The 19264-nt window shown below is 43.8% G+C and overlaps 1 protein-coding gene across 6 annotated transcripts in view; it reads left to right on the top strand.

The window, feature by feature from the left end:
- The window catches only part of IL1R1 (interleukin 1 receptor type 1), a 109135-nt gene that overhangs the window by 73696 nt on the left and 16175 nt on the right, over positions 1–19264 (top strand). For all 6 annotated transcript variants that reach the window (XM_016949185.4, XM_063788962.1, XM_016949186.4 and 3 more), the window contains exons 2-3: positions 9472–9548; positions 13285–13351. In XM_016949185.4, the coding sequence (XP_016804674.1) occupies positions 13291–13351 (61 nt within the window). In that variant the 5' untranslated portion in view covers positions 9472–9548; positions 13285–13290. The remainder of the gene's footprint in view (positions 1–9471; positions 9549–13284; positions 13352–19264) is intronic.

Genomic DNA, 19264 nt, shown 5'->3' with positions numbered 1-19264 from the left:
CATAATGTGACATCAAGTTTTTTTTTATGGTTCTGAAACCTGTGACATCTTTTGAGTCAACCTCTCACCATTGGTGAAACACTGCTTAATAGTAGATTCACTAATTTATTAAAGATTTATTGACTATCTACTATGTGCCAGGCTCTGTGGTGAGTGGTGGGGAGACAGCAGTGAATATGACAAGTGAAAACCTCTGTCCCCTTATGGACATGAGTCTTCTTGGTAAGACATAGGATGTCAGCAGTCTCTCTTCAAAAGGGGGGTCTTTGAAATCCGCCCCTTTGTACAAAGGTGTGGATGCACTGGCTACCTGGAGGACACCACTCAGCAGCTCCAGTGGAGAGGATGAGGAGATGATGGGCACAGATGTAGCTCTGCAGTTCCCTAGAGAATCGCAGGGCTGCTATTCTCCAAGTTTGTGGTGTCCCTTGCCTCAGTTCCTAGGATGTGGAGCTCTAGGAGGTGGAGCTACACTCTGTGGCTTGGCCATGCACAGGGACCAGGGCAGATGGAAACCCTGTGGCTGGGATGCATCAGTGCGAGCTGAGTGTCCACCTGCAAGCTGGGACATTATGGAGAAGACATCTCAGTAATAAGAGAGGCAAAGCTGGACAATTGCAGTGAAACTACCATAGCATAGTGGGTGGAGAAGTACAGAGATCCTTATATTCTTATGCTACATAATGGATATGCTAGGTTCTTGCCATTTTAAAAGAAGTTGTCAGGGGCACCTGTGGCTCACCTGCCATGGCACAGGTCCAGGATGCTACCCATCTGTTGCCGTGAATGGGTGCTTGGTTTGCATTTTCTTCTTCTTGAGGTTGTGAGGTGGGCTGGTGGCACAAGACAAGGATCTGCACTGTCAGCAGCCTTTTTCTCCTCTGGTTGTCTGCTGTGGGTCCAGGAAATGCTGCCGGAGCCTCCCGGCCGTGCCTAGTGCAGGGAGCATGTGGGAAGCCCTGGCCCTGAGTTATCTCACCAGGTACTGAAAGGGGCTGGAGCTCTTTGAGGTCCCAGTCGCCTGCATGTTGGATTCTGTGCTGTCTCCTCTTCATGCACATCCAGGAGCTCACACATGGAGGCACGATGGAGACACCTATCACTTCCCAAGAGGACTCATGCCCACGAGCGGACAGGGGGTCTCATAAATTAAAAGTAGGGTAAAAGGAAAACAAGAGTGGAGATGAAGTGGAGTCTGAAATGAGGCTTGACATGTGCAGTGTAAACCCTGATGACCTAGATGCTGCTAAAGTTACTCAAGTGGGGCCGTGAATGTGGAGGGAAGCCTGGATCTTAGCTCTGCCTGCACCTTAGCACTGCCTGAAGCACTCAGGGAAATGCCAGGACTGGATGCAGAGCAAACAAACTAGCATCTCTGGAGGCGTGCTGGGCACAGGTATTTTCAAAGCCCCCCAGGTAGCCAAGGTTGACAACATAAATACATAAATACTCTTTCCTGTAGGCAGTGGGAAAGAGGAAACCCTGCAGGGCACAGCCAGCAGTGTCTTCAAGATGAAAGCAAAGTGCTCAGGAAAAGAAGCATTCTTGGCACAGAGAGAAGTGGGAAGTTTCTTTTAAAGATCCCTGAAAAAGAGGTGAGAATAGTGAGTTTTCGGTGGTCTCTTGAAATGACCCTCCCTGTAAGCACAGTTCGGTAATCATGGTTCAGCGAGCTGTGAACAGGAAGAGTCTAGCCGTGCTGGTCTCTGCACATTTGGCATCCCAAACGTGAGAACTCATAGATCCCTGAAAATACAGCCAATGACTAATGACTAAGAGTTAAATGAAAAGTTAGATGGTGTCACTTTCCATCAGTGGGTCTCACCTCATTAAAACCCAACACCCCCCTTAATGCAAATATTGTAAAACACCCCTTTTATAATTTTGAAACGATATAATAAAACTTATCTCCAACATAAGTTTAAAAAATCAATGTAATACTTATATGTTAAGGAGAAATAAAAGCAATTTGTATTAAAATTATGCATTTCAGTGTGCAGATGCTTGAGCTAAGCTGAACTACAACCTAGTGAGGTGAGCCATTGCTTTCTATAGTCTGCAGGACAGCTGGCATGGGGTGGGAACAGGTGAGTCTCAGTGGCCATCCAAATGCCACTGAAGGATGAATGACTCTTGGTTAAGGTCTTGATGGTAGCCAAAGGCCATTCTTCTCTCAATTTTCACAGTGATTGCATTCCTGAAAAATTTAGTGTGTATAAACTTGTGCCAGCAATATATGTATTTTATATGAATGTGGAAGGGAGTTGGGGGGCTAGGCTTCAAACGCTGTAAATATATTTCCGTCAGTATGAACGTCTGTGAGACCTCTGGAGGTCATGCAGGACAAGTCTTTACTGAGCAGAACTGCCTGTGTTGTTCCAGATGTCAAGCATCGATGGCCTCCAGTGCTAAATGCATCCTGATCACCCAGGGTCCCCTTCCCCACAGGTTCCGAAATGCTCCCTCAAGGGCCATACCCACTCCACTGAGAACCACTGCTTTCCCTGCATTGCTGGGTAGTGAGTGATTAAAGTGCCATTGCAGGCGTGGGTGCTGAGATAAGGGCACCGGACATGCCTAAGCCAGCCATCAGGAATGCACTTCCGTTACTTGCTATAGGATCGTAGAGGTCGAGTTGGAAATCAGAAAGGTTGGTGCTTTGTGTGTGGGGGCGAAGGGCCACAAGGGAACTTTGAGGGGTGGCAGAAATGGTCTACATCCTGAAGTATTCCTGGTGCACACAGTTGTTGCAATTTATGGAACTGTCCACGTAAGTTTTGTGTGTTTCACCATGAGCAATATGGTGAAAAATATTTACCCCAATAAAAAAATTATAGAAGTGAAAACAATGTAACGATTCTTGTAGAGAAGGCTTAGTCCTCTGAAACTGTCTGTGGATGCCAATCTGAGAAACAGCTGTTCTTGCCTGACTGGGAGGCAGTGCTCCAGGGAGAAAGGTCTCTGGTTCTCAGTCAACTTTTTGACAAGTCCAGTGCAATAGTGGCCTTGGCATCGTAGACCCTGGTGGCTGGAGAGGAGGTGTGTTGGAGGTATAGGGGAGGCTGGGAAGCACAAGGCAGGGCATTTAGAAAGGGGACAAAGGACAGGAGATGAGGCCCATCCCTGTCTCTGGGTTCTGGTTTTGTTGTCCAGGAGCCCTAGAAGGTTTGTAGGGGTGAGATGGAAAAGTCAGACTTCAACCTAGAACCTAGTGGTCAAGAGGCTTGGGGTAGGTCCATCCCCATCTGTGGCATCTGGTGATGGTGATCCTGTCTTTCTGTGTCTCATTGCCACTTTTGCCCTTAAAATCTATATGCCTTAGTTGAAACCACCAATCTTGTGGCTTTTCCCCTTGTATTAGCTGAATAATTGAGATTTCATAGCGACACCTGAAACCTCTTGGGAAATTTTTGCTTTATCTTCATATCCTTGTGCATCCTCAACGACAAAAATAAAACTTTCCTTCTCCCATTTACATGGGTAAATAAACCATTGATAACTATGAGCAAGGCTTTAGGATTCCTCTACTGATAGGAGCGTTGCCAGGCTTGGTGTTTCCTGGGCTTTCTGAGATGGTGAGTGAGCTTCTGTTTCCCTGCTGTGGGAGTGTTTACTCATAGTTTGGTAGAGCTGTTTCTCTGGGGGAAAATCAGAGGTGACCACATTGAACACACAGTTGGGTTTTTGGGTTGTGTGCACGTGATAGAGCGTGGGTGACTAATCTCCACGAGATGGAAACCATTGTGTCACGTTTGGAACACACTACAGTGGTCCCCAGCACGCTCTGTGGTTATTTCCACACTTTCCTGCTCTAGCTTGGGTAGGGAAGTTTCTGGGTGGGCTCTGTGATCATTAGGGGTAGGTCACTCCCTCTAATTTGCCCCACAGGTATGAGTGTGTGGGGCTCTGATGCTTCCATTTCTCATCAGAATTGCATAGAGATTATTATGGACATTTACTTAGGACAGTGCCTCTCGGATTTTATCTCCCAGGGATTCCTTCTGGGAAATAAAAAGCAAAGGCTCAACCTAGCACTCCAAAGCAGCCCACTGCAAGTGATGCTTCTTTGAAGCCTCATGTTTTGTCTTAGATCGTGGAGATTTTTCTTTCTGCTTCATAATATAGCCGTGTTTGCTCTAATAGAAAAATAATAACTCCCCCGAGAAAATCTTTGGATGAAATTAGTAACCTAGGGAGATAGACTTCAGGCTCTCTGGCTGTCTGCAGCTTCTCCCTGGGAATTTGTGGATTCTAAGTCAGGGCTTGTGTGAGTATGGAGGTCTAAAGTCTTTTCCATAAGTGTGTGGTTCTATGGCTTTGTAAGTCCCTTTTACCTTCTTTTTCAAACCGACATTTTTGTTTTTAACAATGATGGGGACTTTTTAATAGCTGTATGAATCTTATAACAAAGGAATAACACAGGAGGTCAAGGCTGCAGTGAGCTGTAATCACACCACTGCACTCCAGTCTGGGTAACAGAGCAAGACCCTGTCTCAAAACAAACAAACAAACAAACAAACAAAGGGGTAACAGGAAGACATCATAATTATGGGCTTGGTTTCAGTACTGTAACACATTCCCCGTACATGTTTCCACCGATTTGCAGTAGAACACATGGGCTGTGACATTTCATGAGCTAAAGAACCTGCTTTAGCCCTTGTTTTTCCAGGACTCATTCATGGTCACTTCTCAGTTATGGCAAATAAGTTGGAGCCTAATTTTCTAAGTATCTCTCCATTACATCAGATCTACACATATGCACATATTGGTTAATATTTGGGATGAGGGGCTGTATTAAATGATGCTGTAAATGCATTTGCTCATTACTCCATGGGAAGGTAGAAGAGTGTGTTGCTATCAGGTGGAAATGTAGAAAGTGCAGTGAGGATTTTCTTGTAAATCTCAGATTTGGGGCTTGGCTATGTCAGGTCCCTGGAAGAAGGAGGAGTCATTTACTGCCGTCTGTTCTCTCCTCTTGGGCCTCTGTAGAGATTTGGCCCTATGCCTTGGCGGGCTCTGCTCTGCAGCTTGGCCAGACACATCCCTCAGCATGGCAAGAAGTGTGGAAGGTCAAGAGGATGTGCCCACTTGGCCTAATCCTAACCCACCAGCACCCCTGTTCTTAACCATGTCCCTCATGTACCTGGGATCCCTGAATTCCCTCCCCAAACACCCTGGACCCTAATTCCAGGGCCTGTGTGGTCATTCCCATGGACTCAACTGCCTGGTTCATAGACTGGCCAGGGCTGTACAGAGGGGGATAGACACAGGTGGACTTCGACACCTACCTGTGTGCATGCTCAGGGCCCCTTCCAATATGGAAGGGAGCTGGGGAGAGGCTAGAGAGAGAGGAATGGAGATTAATGTAGCTAGACACAGCAGGAGCCATGCAGTGGGACTGCTCCGTGCAGGTCTCATGGTGAGGACAGCGCAGCCTGTGTTTTGACAGACATGGAATGCCAGGTGCCAGGATGAGCTTCCCCCAGCTCTGGGCACCTCTGCTGCTGCTGTCCCCAGAAGTGGACCTCCAGGAGGTTCTGATACTATCTGGGGTGCGTCTGCTGTGTGCCACCTTGCCTATGCCTAGCTTCTGTCCTAGAAGGCAGGGCTCACAATGTGGGGGAATTCCTCAGGAATAAGAATGGAATTCCTCAACATTGTGGAGGAACGTTGTGGGAAATTCCTCAAGAAAAAGAAGCTGTTTAATAAATGCACTGTGGCTACACAGCAGGAAAAATGCCTCCTTCCCCTGCACTGGGCCCTAGGCCTTGAGGAAGAAACCTGGGTTCCTGTGACAGCCCCTCTCTCCCCAGCTGTCACTTTTCCCGTGCGTGCACTGGGTATGAAATTCCTTGTAGAGGGACAGGAAGTTGCTGTTGGATGAGGTCAGTATTTCCTGGAAGGGGGGCTTCTTTTGGGGGCCAATATGCTCATTGTTAATTCTTGTACTTAATTTCTACTTTTGTAATTTGTTTCACATTACAGTTTCTCATTCTGGGAATAGTAGGAAATTACTTTATGCCTCAAATATGCATTTTCATTTTGTCTTTAATCAACAAGTAACTTTTTGTGTGTGTTGCACGTGCTGCTATAGTCATGTTGTGATACGCCAGTGTTTCCAAATACGTCATGATCACCAAACAGCGATGGGGGCTGTATTCGGGAAGATCTTCACCATTGCAAGCTTTTGGATGTGATTGTCACATAAAGCCGTGGTGTGCTGCAGTGAATGGACAAGGCCTCCGGAAGTGGGGATGACCAGCCTAGGCCTTGGGTCACCCTAGGATCTGGCTGACTCCCTGGGTCTGGACATCAGCATCTCAGCACTGCCCGCTGTCTTTCCTGGAAGCTGCTATGGAGAGGATGTTAGCCAGTCCAGGGGTTTCACACATAACATAGATATCCTTGCTTGAAGGCTGAACAGGGGGAACCGTATGCTATGGCTTATTAATGTATTAAGTTAATCCTTTTCTCTTTCTTGTTTTATTTTATGTGGAAAATTCAATCTGAAAAATAACATAGTGGCATACACACATCTGTGACTTTTTATTGTTACTGGTATTTTCTAAAGGTACGTTTTGAATCTTACTATAAGTCATTTGAAGAATTACAATGGACTTTGATTAACTAGTTCTGAATAAGAGAGGTTTCTTTACCTAGCATGCCTTCTGGCGGTAACATTTCTTAGTCTCTACTCCTATTCCTGTAGTTCCCTCTCCTCAGGGTCATCCCCACCCCTCAACTCTTTCGACAGCCATCTGGGTGTGAACTCTTTATCTAACTCCTTGTGTAGGATTCTACCCTCTCTTATATGATTCCGGCCATCTCCAGACCCCAGTGATGGTTCCCCTTGCAATCCTATTCTCTGACCTACACCCAGTACCCTTATTCCATCCTTTCTCTTCTTTGATTCTAGGTTGGGTTTTCATCCCTGTGTGTCTCATGCAAAAATGGTGGGTAGGTAGGTAGGTGGATTCCTTCCCTCTCTCCCTCTCTCCCTCCTTCCTTTCTTCCACAAGTATTTATTGAGCTGTTACAACAGACATGCAAGATGTGTAGGATGGGCCTCCTCATGGGTGGGGGAGACGGGAGGGTCTGCTCTGCACTGCTTTCTTGCCTGACCCAGGTAGGGAAGGCCAACAACTAGGGAGCTACCCAATGTTACCAGAGCCAGGGGGCCCAGAGCCAGCAGTTCAAGGCACCTCAGTGCATTGCACCAGGGAGAGCCTGTGTCATTCATCACGCCTGGCTTTGGAGGAGCAGATATCTGCAAGGGCACTGTGGGAAGCTTCTGATCAGAATCAGCTCTGAGATGGTCAGAAATCCCAGAAGCTTCCAGGCTAGGATTGGAAGAATTGACTTCCAGACCCAGGAAGTGCCATAGAGGTGCATGGAGGTGGAATGGCACGGTGCTTATAAATGGCAAGGTGGGGAGCCAGCGCTGGACACAGGACAGTGAAGGCAGAAGAGTAGGGGGCGCTGACCCTCATCCCAGGGGTCAGGCAGAAGGGGGCAATGGGATGGGTCAGATGCTGCAGAGATGTTCAGTGGGCTGGAGACAGAGGGGTCTTGGCATGGAGAACCTAGGAGGGGTAGTGGCCTGGGCAGTGCATCTCAGAGGAGCAGTGAGCTTAGAGGGCACATGGTGGTCGCTTCAGCAATGGATGAGTGGTGGAGACAGTGAGTATATAAATTCTTAAGTGAAGTTTCTGGGGCAGAAAAGGAGGGAAAATGAGGCCATTAGAAGAGTGTGGGGGCCAGGTGCAGTGGCTCACGCCTGTAATCCCAGCACTTTGGGAGGCTGAGGCGGATGGATCACGAGGTCAGGAGATCGAGACCATCCTGGCTAACACGGTGAAACCCCGTCTCTACTAAAAATACAAAAAATTAGCCGGGCTTCATGGCGGGTGCCTGTAGTCCCCACTACTCGGGAGGCTGAGGCAGGAGAATGGCGTGAACCTGGGAGGCGGAGCTTGCAGTGAGCCGAGATCGCACCACTGCACTCCAGCCTGGGGGACAGAGCAAGACTCTGTCTCAAAAAAAAAAAAAAAAAAAAAGGAAAGAAGAGTGTGGGGAGTCGGGGAGTCACCTTCTCTGCAAGAAGCTTCCTGGGCCTCCCAAATAAATCCATTCCTCCCCTCCCCCTCCCCCTCCCCCATTCCATACATTTTGGTGCCATTCACTATATAATTCCCAGCAGCTGCTGTCATATCTGGGGCATACTCACAGGGGTCAGTCAGGAGGGCACTGTCCTAGGACTGGGAGCGGGAGGATGTGGGGGTCTCCCCTTTGAGTTTCTGCTATGATGGGATTCCAATTGATGGGCCAACACACCTCTGATACCTTGTGTTATGCTGTGTACTGCCTCAAAGTGAATAATAGCTTGGGATTTAGTTTGTGTAGTCTAAGGAAAATACTTTGTGTTGAATTAGTCAGGCTGTTTTATTGATGACCATTAAAAGGCCTTGTGCTTAGGTCTTAAAAGCTTTTCAAAGGCCCAAAGAAATGATTCAGACAAGAAAAAAAATTAGACTCCAAAATACTAAAAGAAAACTGCAAAAACAGGTGAATTAATGGTGAAAGATCTGTAGGACATAGCAGTAAGGCTACCACAACCCAGCTTTTTGAGGTTGTCTTAAATTAATGTGATATGGGGTGTAGGTAATGTTAACATGCTTGATAATGGAAGAGTGAGGATACCTGCTTCTTAAACAGGGCCTGCTCATTCTTTTTCTGGCCTCTGGTACATTTCTTTCTGGCAAAACTCAAGCTCTATTTTCACGGAGATGATGCACTGAGCCATGGCATCCCTAGGTGGTTTGATTCATTTCTGCACCCCGGTGTCTAGCAAAGTGCCACGTGCATGTGTTTAATCAAAATAGCTTGTGGTTGTCAAGCTCTTTGTATTCTTCCCTCCCTCCCTGTGATTTGATTTCCTGAAAGTATCCTGTCCCCAAGGATTATGGAACATACACTTGTTAAACACTGGACCCATTTTCATGATCATTTAAATGTCATGACCTTTCTGACACCTTGATATGGTTTGGCTCTGTGTCCCCACTCAAATCTCATCTAAATTATAATCCCCATGTGTCCAGGGAGGGATCTGGTGGGAGGTGATTAGATCATGGGGGCAGTTTTTCCTATGCTGTTCTCATGATAGTGAGTGAATTCTCATGAGATCTGATGGTTTAAAAGTGTTTGGTACTTCCCCCCTTGCTCTCTCTCCTGCTGTCATGTAAGACGTGCCTGCTTCCACTTCCACCATGATTGTAAGTTTCCTGAGGCTTTCCCAGCCATGCAGAGCTGTGAGTCACTTAAATCCTCTTTCCTTTATAAATTACCCAGTCTCAGATATTTCTTTATAGCAGCGTGAAAATAGACTAATACATGCCTCTTGAGATCCTCACAGCAATTGGTGCCTTTAGACCTCTTCATTCACACTTCACTCATGTGTTCTTCCTTCCCCAGGTAGACGCACCCTCTGAAGATGGTGACTCCCTCCTGAGAAGCTGGACCCCTTGGTAAAAGACAAGGCCTTCTCCAAGGTAACAGGGCTGAGTCACCCCAGGGTCCCAAGGCTGGCCTTTTCTCACAAATAGCTGAACTCCTCCACTCTCAGATCCAGGGGCCCTGGACTATCTCCCATTGTATGCAAAAATATTTTATTTCCATTGACACATTACTCTTTGGGGCAGCTTGATGGTTTTATTAAATTTTGGAAGGAGGCTTCAGCCCCAGTAACAGCCAATGCCTGTTTGCTTTCCCAGGTCACCTTGACTGTGCTACAGTAGAGACCTGGGAAATGGTGGGTTCCAGTGCTGTGGCCAAGCTCTCCCCAGTTTCAACCCCTTCCAGGTCTTGCTGTCCATTTTTACTCCACTGTCACCACATGTTCAAATTCTTGCTTTCTGCTCCAGTCAGTACTGCTCACCTCGTTCCAAGAGATCTGGGTCTATGACACTGTGGGTGACACACTCTGAGCATCTTTTCCGAGCTGTCTGTGGGTACCTGAACCTGCCCCCCAACCTGGCCCTTGCCTTACCTGCCCTGACCTCAGCTAGTCTGGGCCAGTCTGTCCCTGCTTCTCCCCTCTGGCCCCAAGTGTTCTCAAATATGCCCCCGCCTGCCTGTCTGTCACTGCAGCTGGCCCAGCCCTCATCCTCTCTCCCATGAACCTCTGTGGTGGCCTGCTCTCCCTGGCTCCCCTGTCTCCAGTTTATGTTCCACACAGGTGCCAAAATGTCTGCAAAAAATGGAGATTTAACATACACTAGCCCATGGCTTAAAACCTGTACATGCTTCTCTGCCACCTGCAAATGACAGTCCCATTTCCTCAGCAAACCTCTGCATGTTGTGGGAACCTGTGGCTTCTCAGCCTCCCACTCGGAACCCACCTCTGGTTTATGCTCCAGAACATGATGTTGTTGGACCCTCCCCTCCGCCTCCTCCAGGCTGAGTTAGCCTCTGTCTCCCCTCCTGCCCTGGGCATGGCTCTTCCAGTAGACACCCCCACATCACAGTCTAACTCTATGTCCACATTCCCTGCAACTGCTGAGCTCCTGGAGCCAGGCCCTGGGAACCTTGTTCCTGTTTTTGTTCCCAGAGCCAAATAGATATTTGATGTATGATTGTTGAATGCAGCAGTGAGTGAATAAAGACATGAATGGTTAACTGAAAACATTTTATCAAAACTGTTATTTGTCATCAGAGCATGGGCCGGTTTCCAACAGCTAACATTTAGGAGTGACCATTTGCCAGGCACCGTTCTAAGCCCTTTGCATGTGGCCATTCATTTCACCCACATAGCGCCATCAATGACATGCTGTCACTGCATTGCTTGTCAAAAGGGGGAACTGAGGCACGGAGGCTGAGCTTTTACTCAACATGCCATCTATGTTGAGGGACTTCTGACTTGGATAGCCATTCAACTGCGAGCACTATGGAGGCCAGTCAGGCCTGGCCCTGCCTTGGAATTTCTGTGTTATTCAGGGACATAATGGGGTTTGTGTTGATTTTTGTTGGGAGTGTGTGGGTTAATCTAGGTGCAACCCTCACCTCCTTCCCTTCTGATGTCCTCACTCCCTTTGATCATGTGACCCTTAACGCCCATCCCAAGCTCAGTGCCAATTCCTTGCCCCAGGGTCCTGGGGATTGACATGGATCCCAAAAGCCCGCTGCTGAGAGGACAGGGCCACTCCCACCCCCCTGACTGTTTCCCAGAGCAGCTCTGGGGCAGAAGTAAACTTGGACCCAGGGGGCATAACCCTTTGCCCTTTTATAGTCTATTACAGGAGAATGAGGTCTGACATCAGCTGGTTCATTGCCCCTTGTGCAGATGGTTCATGCCCCTTGTGCAGATGAGCACACTGGGGCCCAGGGAGAGTCACATCCCTGCCTTGTGGTACAGGCCACCGGCCCCGGACCTGTGATTAAACATTGTTCACAATTAATTTGGAATTATTATCTCATGATACACTCCATAAAGTTCAGTCACACATCTCCTTTTTCTTCTCCCCTGCCTAATGATCAGACAAGCCAGATCTTGTGACCAAATGAACCGACAGCTGGCAGTGTTCATCTGATTTTGCAATGCCCTTATTTTGTTGTTGATAAACTAATGCAAATAGCTGGTTGGCCTGGAACTGGTGATTGGGAAACATTTTAACCCTTCTTTCCTTCCTCTCTATCATAAAGACTTAAGACACACTTCACGCAGTCACAGAAAGAGCTCATAGACCAGACTGCGGGGCTTCAAAGGCTTCTATCTTATTTAATCATCTGTAAATAGTTTAAAGGTAAATATGGTAATAATACTAGTATTCTAGACTATTTTGGGAAGCCAGCTGATGTGAATAAAGGTCAGAGTTAAAAGATACTGAAGGAATGCAGTTTTACTGCTCTGAGGTAGGTTTCAAGGCTTGAGCCAGGCTTAGAGATCTTTGTCCTGATACTGGGGATAAAGTGAAGAGAATATAAATGGGTATGTCTTGCATGGTTAGAAAATCTTTTTTTTTTTTCCTGTATTTGTTTAAAAAGCATGTTGTAACTTAAAAAAATACCTATACACCTTCTTTTTTTTTTTTTTTTTTGAGATGGAGTCTCACTCTGTCACTCAGGCTGGAGTGCAGTGGCACCATCTTGGCTCACTGCAACCCCCGCCTCCTGGGTTCAAGCAATTCTCCTACCTCAGCCTCCCGAGTGGCTGGGATTACAGGCATGCACCACCACACCCAGCTAATTTTTGTACTTTTTGGTAGAGATGGAGTTTCATCATGTTGGCCAGGCTTGTCTTGAAGTCCCGGCCTCAAGTGATCTGCCTGCCTTGGGCTCCCAAAGTACTGGGATTACAGGGGGTAAGCCACCACATCCGGCCATAATACATCTTAAATAGAACATTTTCCAGCTAATATTTAAATGACTGCATGTCATTAGAATCTGAATGAGTGTTGTATTAAAATATTTTGTGTTTTCATATTTATTTACTTACTTATAGCTACAGATAAGAATATAGGCAAATTTAATCTCCCGTAAAAATTAAAAGGCAGATGTTTTCAAAGCACAGAATTACATGGTCTACTCTAGACATTGCTCCTAAGGTTGAGCAGAGCGGATAAGAGCTTTTTCTCTTTTTTCCTTTCCTCTTTTTTTCATACAAAGTTCGTTGTAGATATTTCAGAAAGTATACAAAGCCCCGACAAGGGGAAACCCACTCAACCCAATTTTAATATGTTGTTGTCATTTCTTTTAGTTTTTTTGGGTGCATTTCTATGTAGCTATATCCTATTGTACAAGCAATTTAGGATCTTGTAATATAAAATGAAGGCGTGACCTTTGAGCTGGCCAAAAGTATGGGCTGATTTTTGCAAATGGGTCCTGGCAGCAGGGGATATAAGTGGGGAACAAATCCCCACACAAGTGGAGGTGAGCTGGCTTAGGGGCGAGTGCATAGCTGACTTTGGATGTAGACTAGATTTGGGGAAATTTAAATGGGATCCAAGACTGGAAATGTATAATGGGACAGAAGGTAGAAATGTTTAAAATCTTAAGTTGTTGAGTTTGTTCTCAATTTTGTGAAAACTCTTTATTCCTTTTTGTTCCCCACCCCATTTTCTAACCAGAAGTCAAATATGATAACATTCATGATGTAGAAAAACCAATTCATCAGTGTGACTTGGGGGTGAGGGTGGGGACAGGGCCAGTGTCGGTATATTTAGTTTTAGAGATTTGCTGGAAAAGTAACATTTTTGCTTTTGTCTTTCTTTCATTCCTCCATTTCTCCAGAAGAATATGAAAGTGTTACTCAGACTTATTTGTTTCATAGCTCTACTGATTTCTTCTCTGGAGGCTGGTAAGTTAAGTATTTCTTTGTGTTCTTATCTGCTAAGAAAATCTGTTATTTAGAATACATGAAGTACCTTCCCTAACAGAGTCATTTCTCATACTCGTCTCTGTTGAATCTCTGGGCACAGAGCCTCCTGGTCATAGACCTGTACTGCTGGAAGTTCCTCTCAGTAACTTTGTCTCATTCTCTCCCATATAGAGTGGGAAACTGAGGCCTAGTGAGGCTGAGAGCCCAAGGTCATGTAGCTAGTTTTGGAACAAAAGCTAAAATCTAGGTCTCCAATCTAGGTCCAGGCCTCTTTCCATTTGGCTGCTGGTTGAAAGTGTGATATGGGAAATTCTGACTTTCATTTGGAGGAGATATTATGCATAGTCTTTATGAACCCACAGCTGGAAGTCATCAAGATACACTTCTTTTTCTGTTTCTTTCCATTTCTTCATTTTCTCTAATCTTTTCTCATTTTGCCAGGTGCTAGCTACTGGGGATACAGCAGGGAACAGTGCACACAGAAATACCTGCCTGCATAGGGTTTATATTCTTGTAGAAGAGAGAGATAACAGATAAGTAGACATATATTGTGTCATATGATGGCAAGTATAGGGAGGAAAAAAGGAGGAAAAAAGAGTATAAGGTTTTGGCATTAGAGTGGGCAGAAGGTTAATTTTTTGAATGTGGCCAGAAAAAAACCTCCCTGAGAAGCTGACTTTTGAGTTGACCTTAAGGAAGGGGAAAAGAGAGCTATTTGGATATCAGATTGGGGTGTGGAAATATTCCAGTCAGCATGTGCAAAGGCCCAGAGGCCAAGAGTATTTGGCAGGCTTTCAGAATAAAAATATCAGCATGTCTGGAGCATAGTGAGAGATGAGGGAAGTCATAAGGGACCAGGCTGTCTGGGTAATGGGGGGATGGCAGAGGGTTGATTATATAGAATGTTGCGCCCTTTTTTAGGGTCTTGGCTTGTAGTCTGGCTGGGATGGGAAGACTTCAGGGTTCTTTGTTTAAGACCAGAGAGGTGATCTGACTTACGTTTTGATTCCTGTTTTGAGAATAGATCCGAGGGAGCCAAAGAGAGAAATAGAGAAGCCAGTGAAGAGGCAAGCCATGATGATGGCTTTCTCTAGGCAAGAAATGTTGATGGCTTGTCAAAGGGTGGCAAGGAGAAGTGAGAAGTAGACAAATTTTGAAATATTTTGGGAACAGAACCAAGAGGGATCTGGAGTTGGGTCAGATGTGAGATGTGAGGGAAAGAGAAGAATCAAGAATTATCTCAGGAAATTTTGGCCTGCGCAAACACAAGGTGAAATTGCCATTGATGAGATGGGGAAGATCAGGTTTTCAGACTGGATGTGTTAAGTTTAGCTGTCCATTAGTTGTTTAAAAGGTGACTTTGACTAGGCAGTCTACAGCCTGAGGGAAAGGTCTGGGTTGAATATATAAAATTGGAGACCACAGCAAGCGGCTGGTATGAGAACCATGAGACTGAATGGGATCATGGAGTGTAGTTAGGAAAGATAAGAACTTTAAGGACTGAGCCAGAGATTGACTTAAATTCCTTGGTCCAGTGAGTTTTCTCCCCTTTGCTGAGGGGCTCCACGTGTGTTGGAGCATACCTTCAACATTAAGGCTGTTTAAGGCCTTAGCCTTCACTTCCTGCTTGTGTATGACCTCAGAGTCATCCAGAAATGAGAGCCTGGTGCCTTCTATGCAATTTCCTGGGCATGCACACAGCCCTGCATACATGCGCACCCTTCTGGGTTTCCCAGGAAGGTGTCAGAGCTTTTCAAAGCCCTCTGGAGGTTATGGCTCTGGTATTGCAGCTTTAGGCAGTTGTAAAAAACAATTAACACTGAGTTTTTCCAGCAAACGCCTTGGGGATAGTGCTTTTGCTGTGGAGCTCTTGGTGAGGTCAATAACACCACCACCCTATGAATGTGACTTTGAGGATCTGCCAGTCAAGTCAAAGAGTGGCAGTGCTCTGGAAATGGGACTTTTCGAGGAGCTCCAAACCCTCTCTCTTCTTGCAAGCCTGCTGGTTTTCAAAGCCTTTGTGTCTGCAAAGCTCTTGATATTCATGGCTGTTTTAGAGCTGGGAAGAGTAGGATGGAAGTCATTTAAGTTATAAAGCTACAAACCCTGCTGATCCGTGATTTGGCATGTTTCTGTTTGTTTCCTTATTTTCTAGTAAATGCTCTTCTGGTTACTGCAAGCCTTTGATTTTTGAAATTTTTTGCCAGTCTTTTTGTTGCCTTTATGGAGGAATGATTTATGAGACCCCCACTCCACCATATTGGAAATCTTGCAAATTCAATTTCTTTGAATAGAAAATAGTATTAATAGATATAGGGCAATCCAGGCTATCTACTTCTTCTCAATGGAGCTTTAATAGTCTGGAAAATTTGCTCATTTCATTTACGTTATTAAATTTATTGGCATAACATTGTTTATAATATTCCCTCACTACCCTTTACAAACTATTTAAAAAAGAGATGTCATCTCTTTTTTTTCCTGATTAGTCTGGCTAAAGATTTATCAATTTTATTGATTTTATGAAAGAATCTGCTTTTGGTATCTTTGATTTTTCTTCATTGTTCTTCTGTTTTCTATTTCATTGATTTCCTCTCTGATCTATATTACTATTTTCTTCTTACTTCTGCTATATTAATTATGTTTTTTTATTTTCTGTATCTTACCATATTTTGACATTCTGGAAGATGTTTCATATCTAGGGAGAGACTGCTCCACCAGGGGCTAAGCAGTTCCTAGGTGTGTTGTGGACAGCTTACAGCTTGCCCTTCATGTGAGACTGCTTGACCCAAGACGGTACCCCACTCACCTCCTTATCCAACTCTCACACACCCAAACCAATGTTACCCCAGCCTCAATCAACACAGGGCTAGGTACCAGAGAACTAGGGACAGCCTCTATGCCCAAAGCCTGCAAAAATGGTTCAAATGGGCCAATCTGAAACTGTTCATGCTGCCCTGCCTTGCCTTTCCCATGGGAACCCCAGTAAAGATGCTGGCCTAGGCTTTCCTTTTGTTTCTGCTTCTGCCTCCTAACCCAATCTGGTGATTCTCCCTGTGGTTTTGTGTGGTATGGCACACCCCTTCTGTCCGAACCACTAAGTAATACAAATCTTTCAATTGCATTAGTCTCTGTTTTGTCACTCAGTCACCTTCGTAAATGAAGACCCAGGCATAGAATCTCTGCTTGCTGCTTACTTTGGAATTACTTTGTTCTTTTTCTAGTTAAGGTAGAAGCTCAAGTCATCAATTTGAAATTTTTAAAAAATATATAGGCATTTAAGGCTAGCAGTTTCCCTCTAAGTACTGCTTTCATTGAATGCCGTAAGTTTTGATATGTTATGTTTTCCTTATCATTCAGATACAAATACTTTATATTCTTTTTGATTTCTTTGACTCATGAGTTATTTAGGAGTATGTTAGTTTTCAAATATATAGGGATTCCTTAGATATCTTTCTATTATTGATTTCTAATCTAATTCCATTGTCACCAGAGAATAAGTTTTGTCAATTTGAATCCTTTTAAATTTACTGAGTCTTGGGTTATGGGGAAGAATATGGAAAATTTGCTAAGTTTTGTGTGTGCACTTTAAAAAGAATGTAATGTTCTACTGTTGTTGGTTGGAATTTTCTGCAAATATCAATTATGTCAAATTGGTTGATAGTGTTGTTCAAATCTTCTATGTTGTTACTGATTATCCATTTAATTTTATTGCTTGTTCTGTCGGTCCTTGTGAGTGGGGTTTCTCTAGTTTCTTGCAGAACCAGTTTCTCTAGTTCTTGCAGTTCTGTCAGTTTTTGCTTCATGCATTTTGAAGCACTGTTAGCAGCTACATAAACATTTGGTATTATTGTGTTCCTGTTGATTAATGACTTCTTTATTTTTTTAAAATTTATTTATTTATTTATTCATTTTTGGGACAAAAGTCTCTCTGTGTCGCCCAGGCTGGAGTGCAGTGGTGCAATCTCGGCTCACAGCAACCTCTGCCTACTGGGTTCAAGTGATTCTTGTGCCTCAGCCTCCCAAGTAGCTAGGATTACGGGTGCCCACCACCACACCTGGCTAATTTTTTTTGTATTTTAGTAGAGATGGAGTTTCACCATGTTGGCCAGGCTGGTCTCAAACTCCTGACCTCAGGTGACTCACCCGCCTCAGCCTCGCAAAGTGCTGGGATTACAGGCATGAGCCACCACGCCTGGCCGACTTCTTTATTTTTATGAAATGCCCCTTTTTTCTTGTAATATTTTTACTGTAAAATCTACTTTGATAATAATAGTCACTCAAGCTTTAACTAATTAATTTTTATTAAGGTATAGTTGACAAAATCGTGTATATTTACAGTGTACAATGTGATGTTTTGGTATATGTATACATTGTGAAATGGTTAACCCTAGCTAATTAATCAAACTTTCTTTTCATGAGTGTTAGCCTGGCAAATGTTTTTCTTTTCTTTTTAATCTGTTTTTACCTTTATTTATAAAATGTCTGTATGTAGGTGTATGTGTTTATGTTAGGCACCACATAGTTGGGCCTTTCTTTAGCCAATCTGATCATTTCCGCCTTTCAACGAGAGTGTTTAGACTATTTGAAATTTTAGTGTGATTATTCATATATTAGGGTTTAATTCTGGGATCTTGCTATTTGTTTTTCTATTTGTCCCATCAATTCTGTTATTTTTTTCTCTTTTTTTGCTGCCTTTTAGATTAATTGGCATTTTTAGGATTCATTTTATTTCGCTTTTTGGCTTTTTAGTCATAACTGTTTGTTGTGTATGTGTTTTTTAATGACTGCTCTGGGGCTTAAATAGCCATCTCTAAGTTATCTCTGTCTGCCTTCAGGTAACACTATACAGTTTCACATATAGTATACAAAGTTAAGAGTATATACCCATTTCTCCTTTCTTGAACTTTGCCCTATTATTTCCATATATGTTACTTCCTTATTTGTTTTAAACTTTATAGTGTTTTATTATTTTTTATTTAAACACTCAGTTTTCTTTAAAGAGATTTAAATAATAAGAAAGATGATCTTATAATTACCCATTTTTGTTGCTATTCGTTCTTTTGCATAGATTCATTCTCATCTTAGAATATTGTGCTTTTTGAAGGAATTAAATATTTCTTGTAATGCAGGTCTACTGGTGATGACATTTTACAGCTTTGGCAAATCTGAAAAAGTCAGTATTTTTTCCTAAATTTTAAATATATTTTCACGGGATATGGAATTCTAGGTAGACTTTTTCTTTCAGTACTTTAACGATATTGTTTTGCTCTCTTCTGGCTTGTATTGTTTTTGGAAAGAAAGCTGCATCGTTTTTTGTCTTTGTCCTCTGCAATAATTGTGTCATTTCTCCCTGGCTACATAGAAGATTTTATCTTTGTCACTGGTTTTAAACAATTTTATTATTATGTGTTTGTAGTTTGCTTTATGTTTCTTCTGCTTGGGGTTCATTGTGATTTGGGGGCCTATGTATACATCATTTTTGTCACATCTTGAAAAACTTCAAATATGTTTTCTGTTTTCCACATTTTTCTTCTTCAGTGATTCATATTACATGTATTGAAGTTGTCCTAAGTAAAATAATTCCCTGCCCATTTTATTCTGTTATTTTCTTCTCTGTGCTTAATTTTGGATAATTTCTAATGCTGTGTCTTCAAGTTCACTCATCTTTTTTTTTCCTGCAGTATCAAATCTGCCGTGAATCCCATCCATTGTTTTTTGTAACTCAACATTATTGTTTTCATCTCTAAAAGTTTTTTAAAATCTCTTTCATGTCTTCACTAATCATGTTTGATCTTTCCTGTAGCATCTTGAATAAATGGAATACAATAGTAATAAACTATGTTAATTTTAAAATTTATTAGGCCTATTGTCTGTGTCATTTCTGGGTCAGTT

Source organism: Pan troglodytes, chromosome 12 (assembly GCF_028858775.2).
Source record: "Pan troglodytes isolate AG18354 chromosome 12, NHGRI_mPanTro3-v2.0_pri, whole genome shotgun sequence".
NCBI classification, from domain to species: domain Eukaryota; kingdom Metazoa; phylum Chordata; class Mammalia; order Primates; family Hominidae; genus Pan; species Pan troglodytes.
Note: the sequence above shows the minus strand (reverse complement) of the source record. Positions and strands in the feature narration are given on the sequence as shown.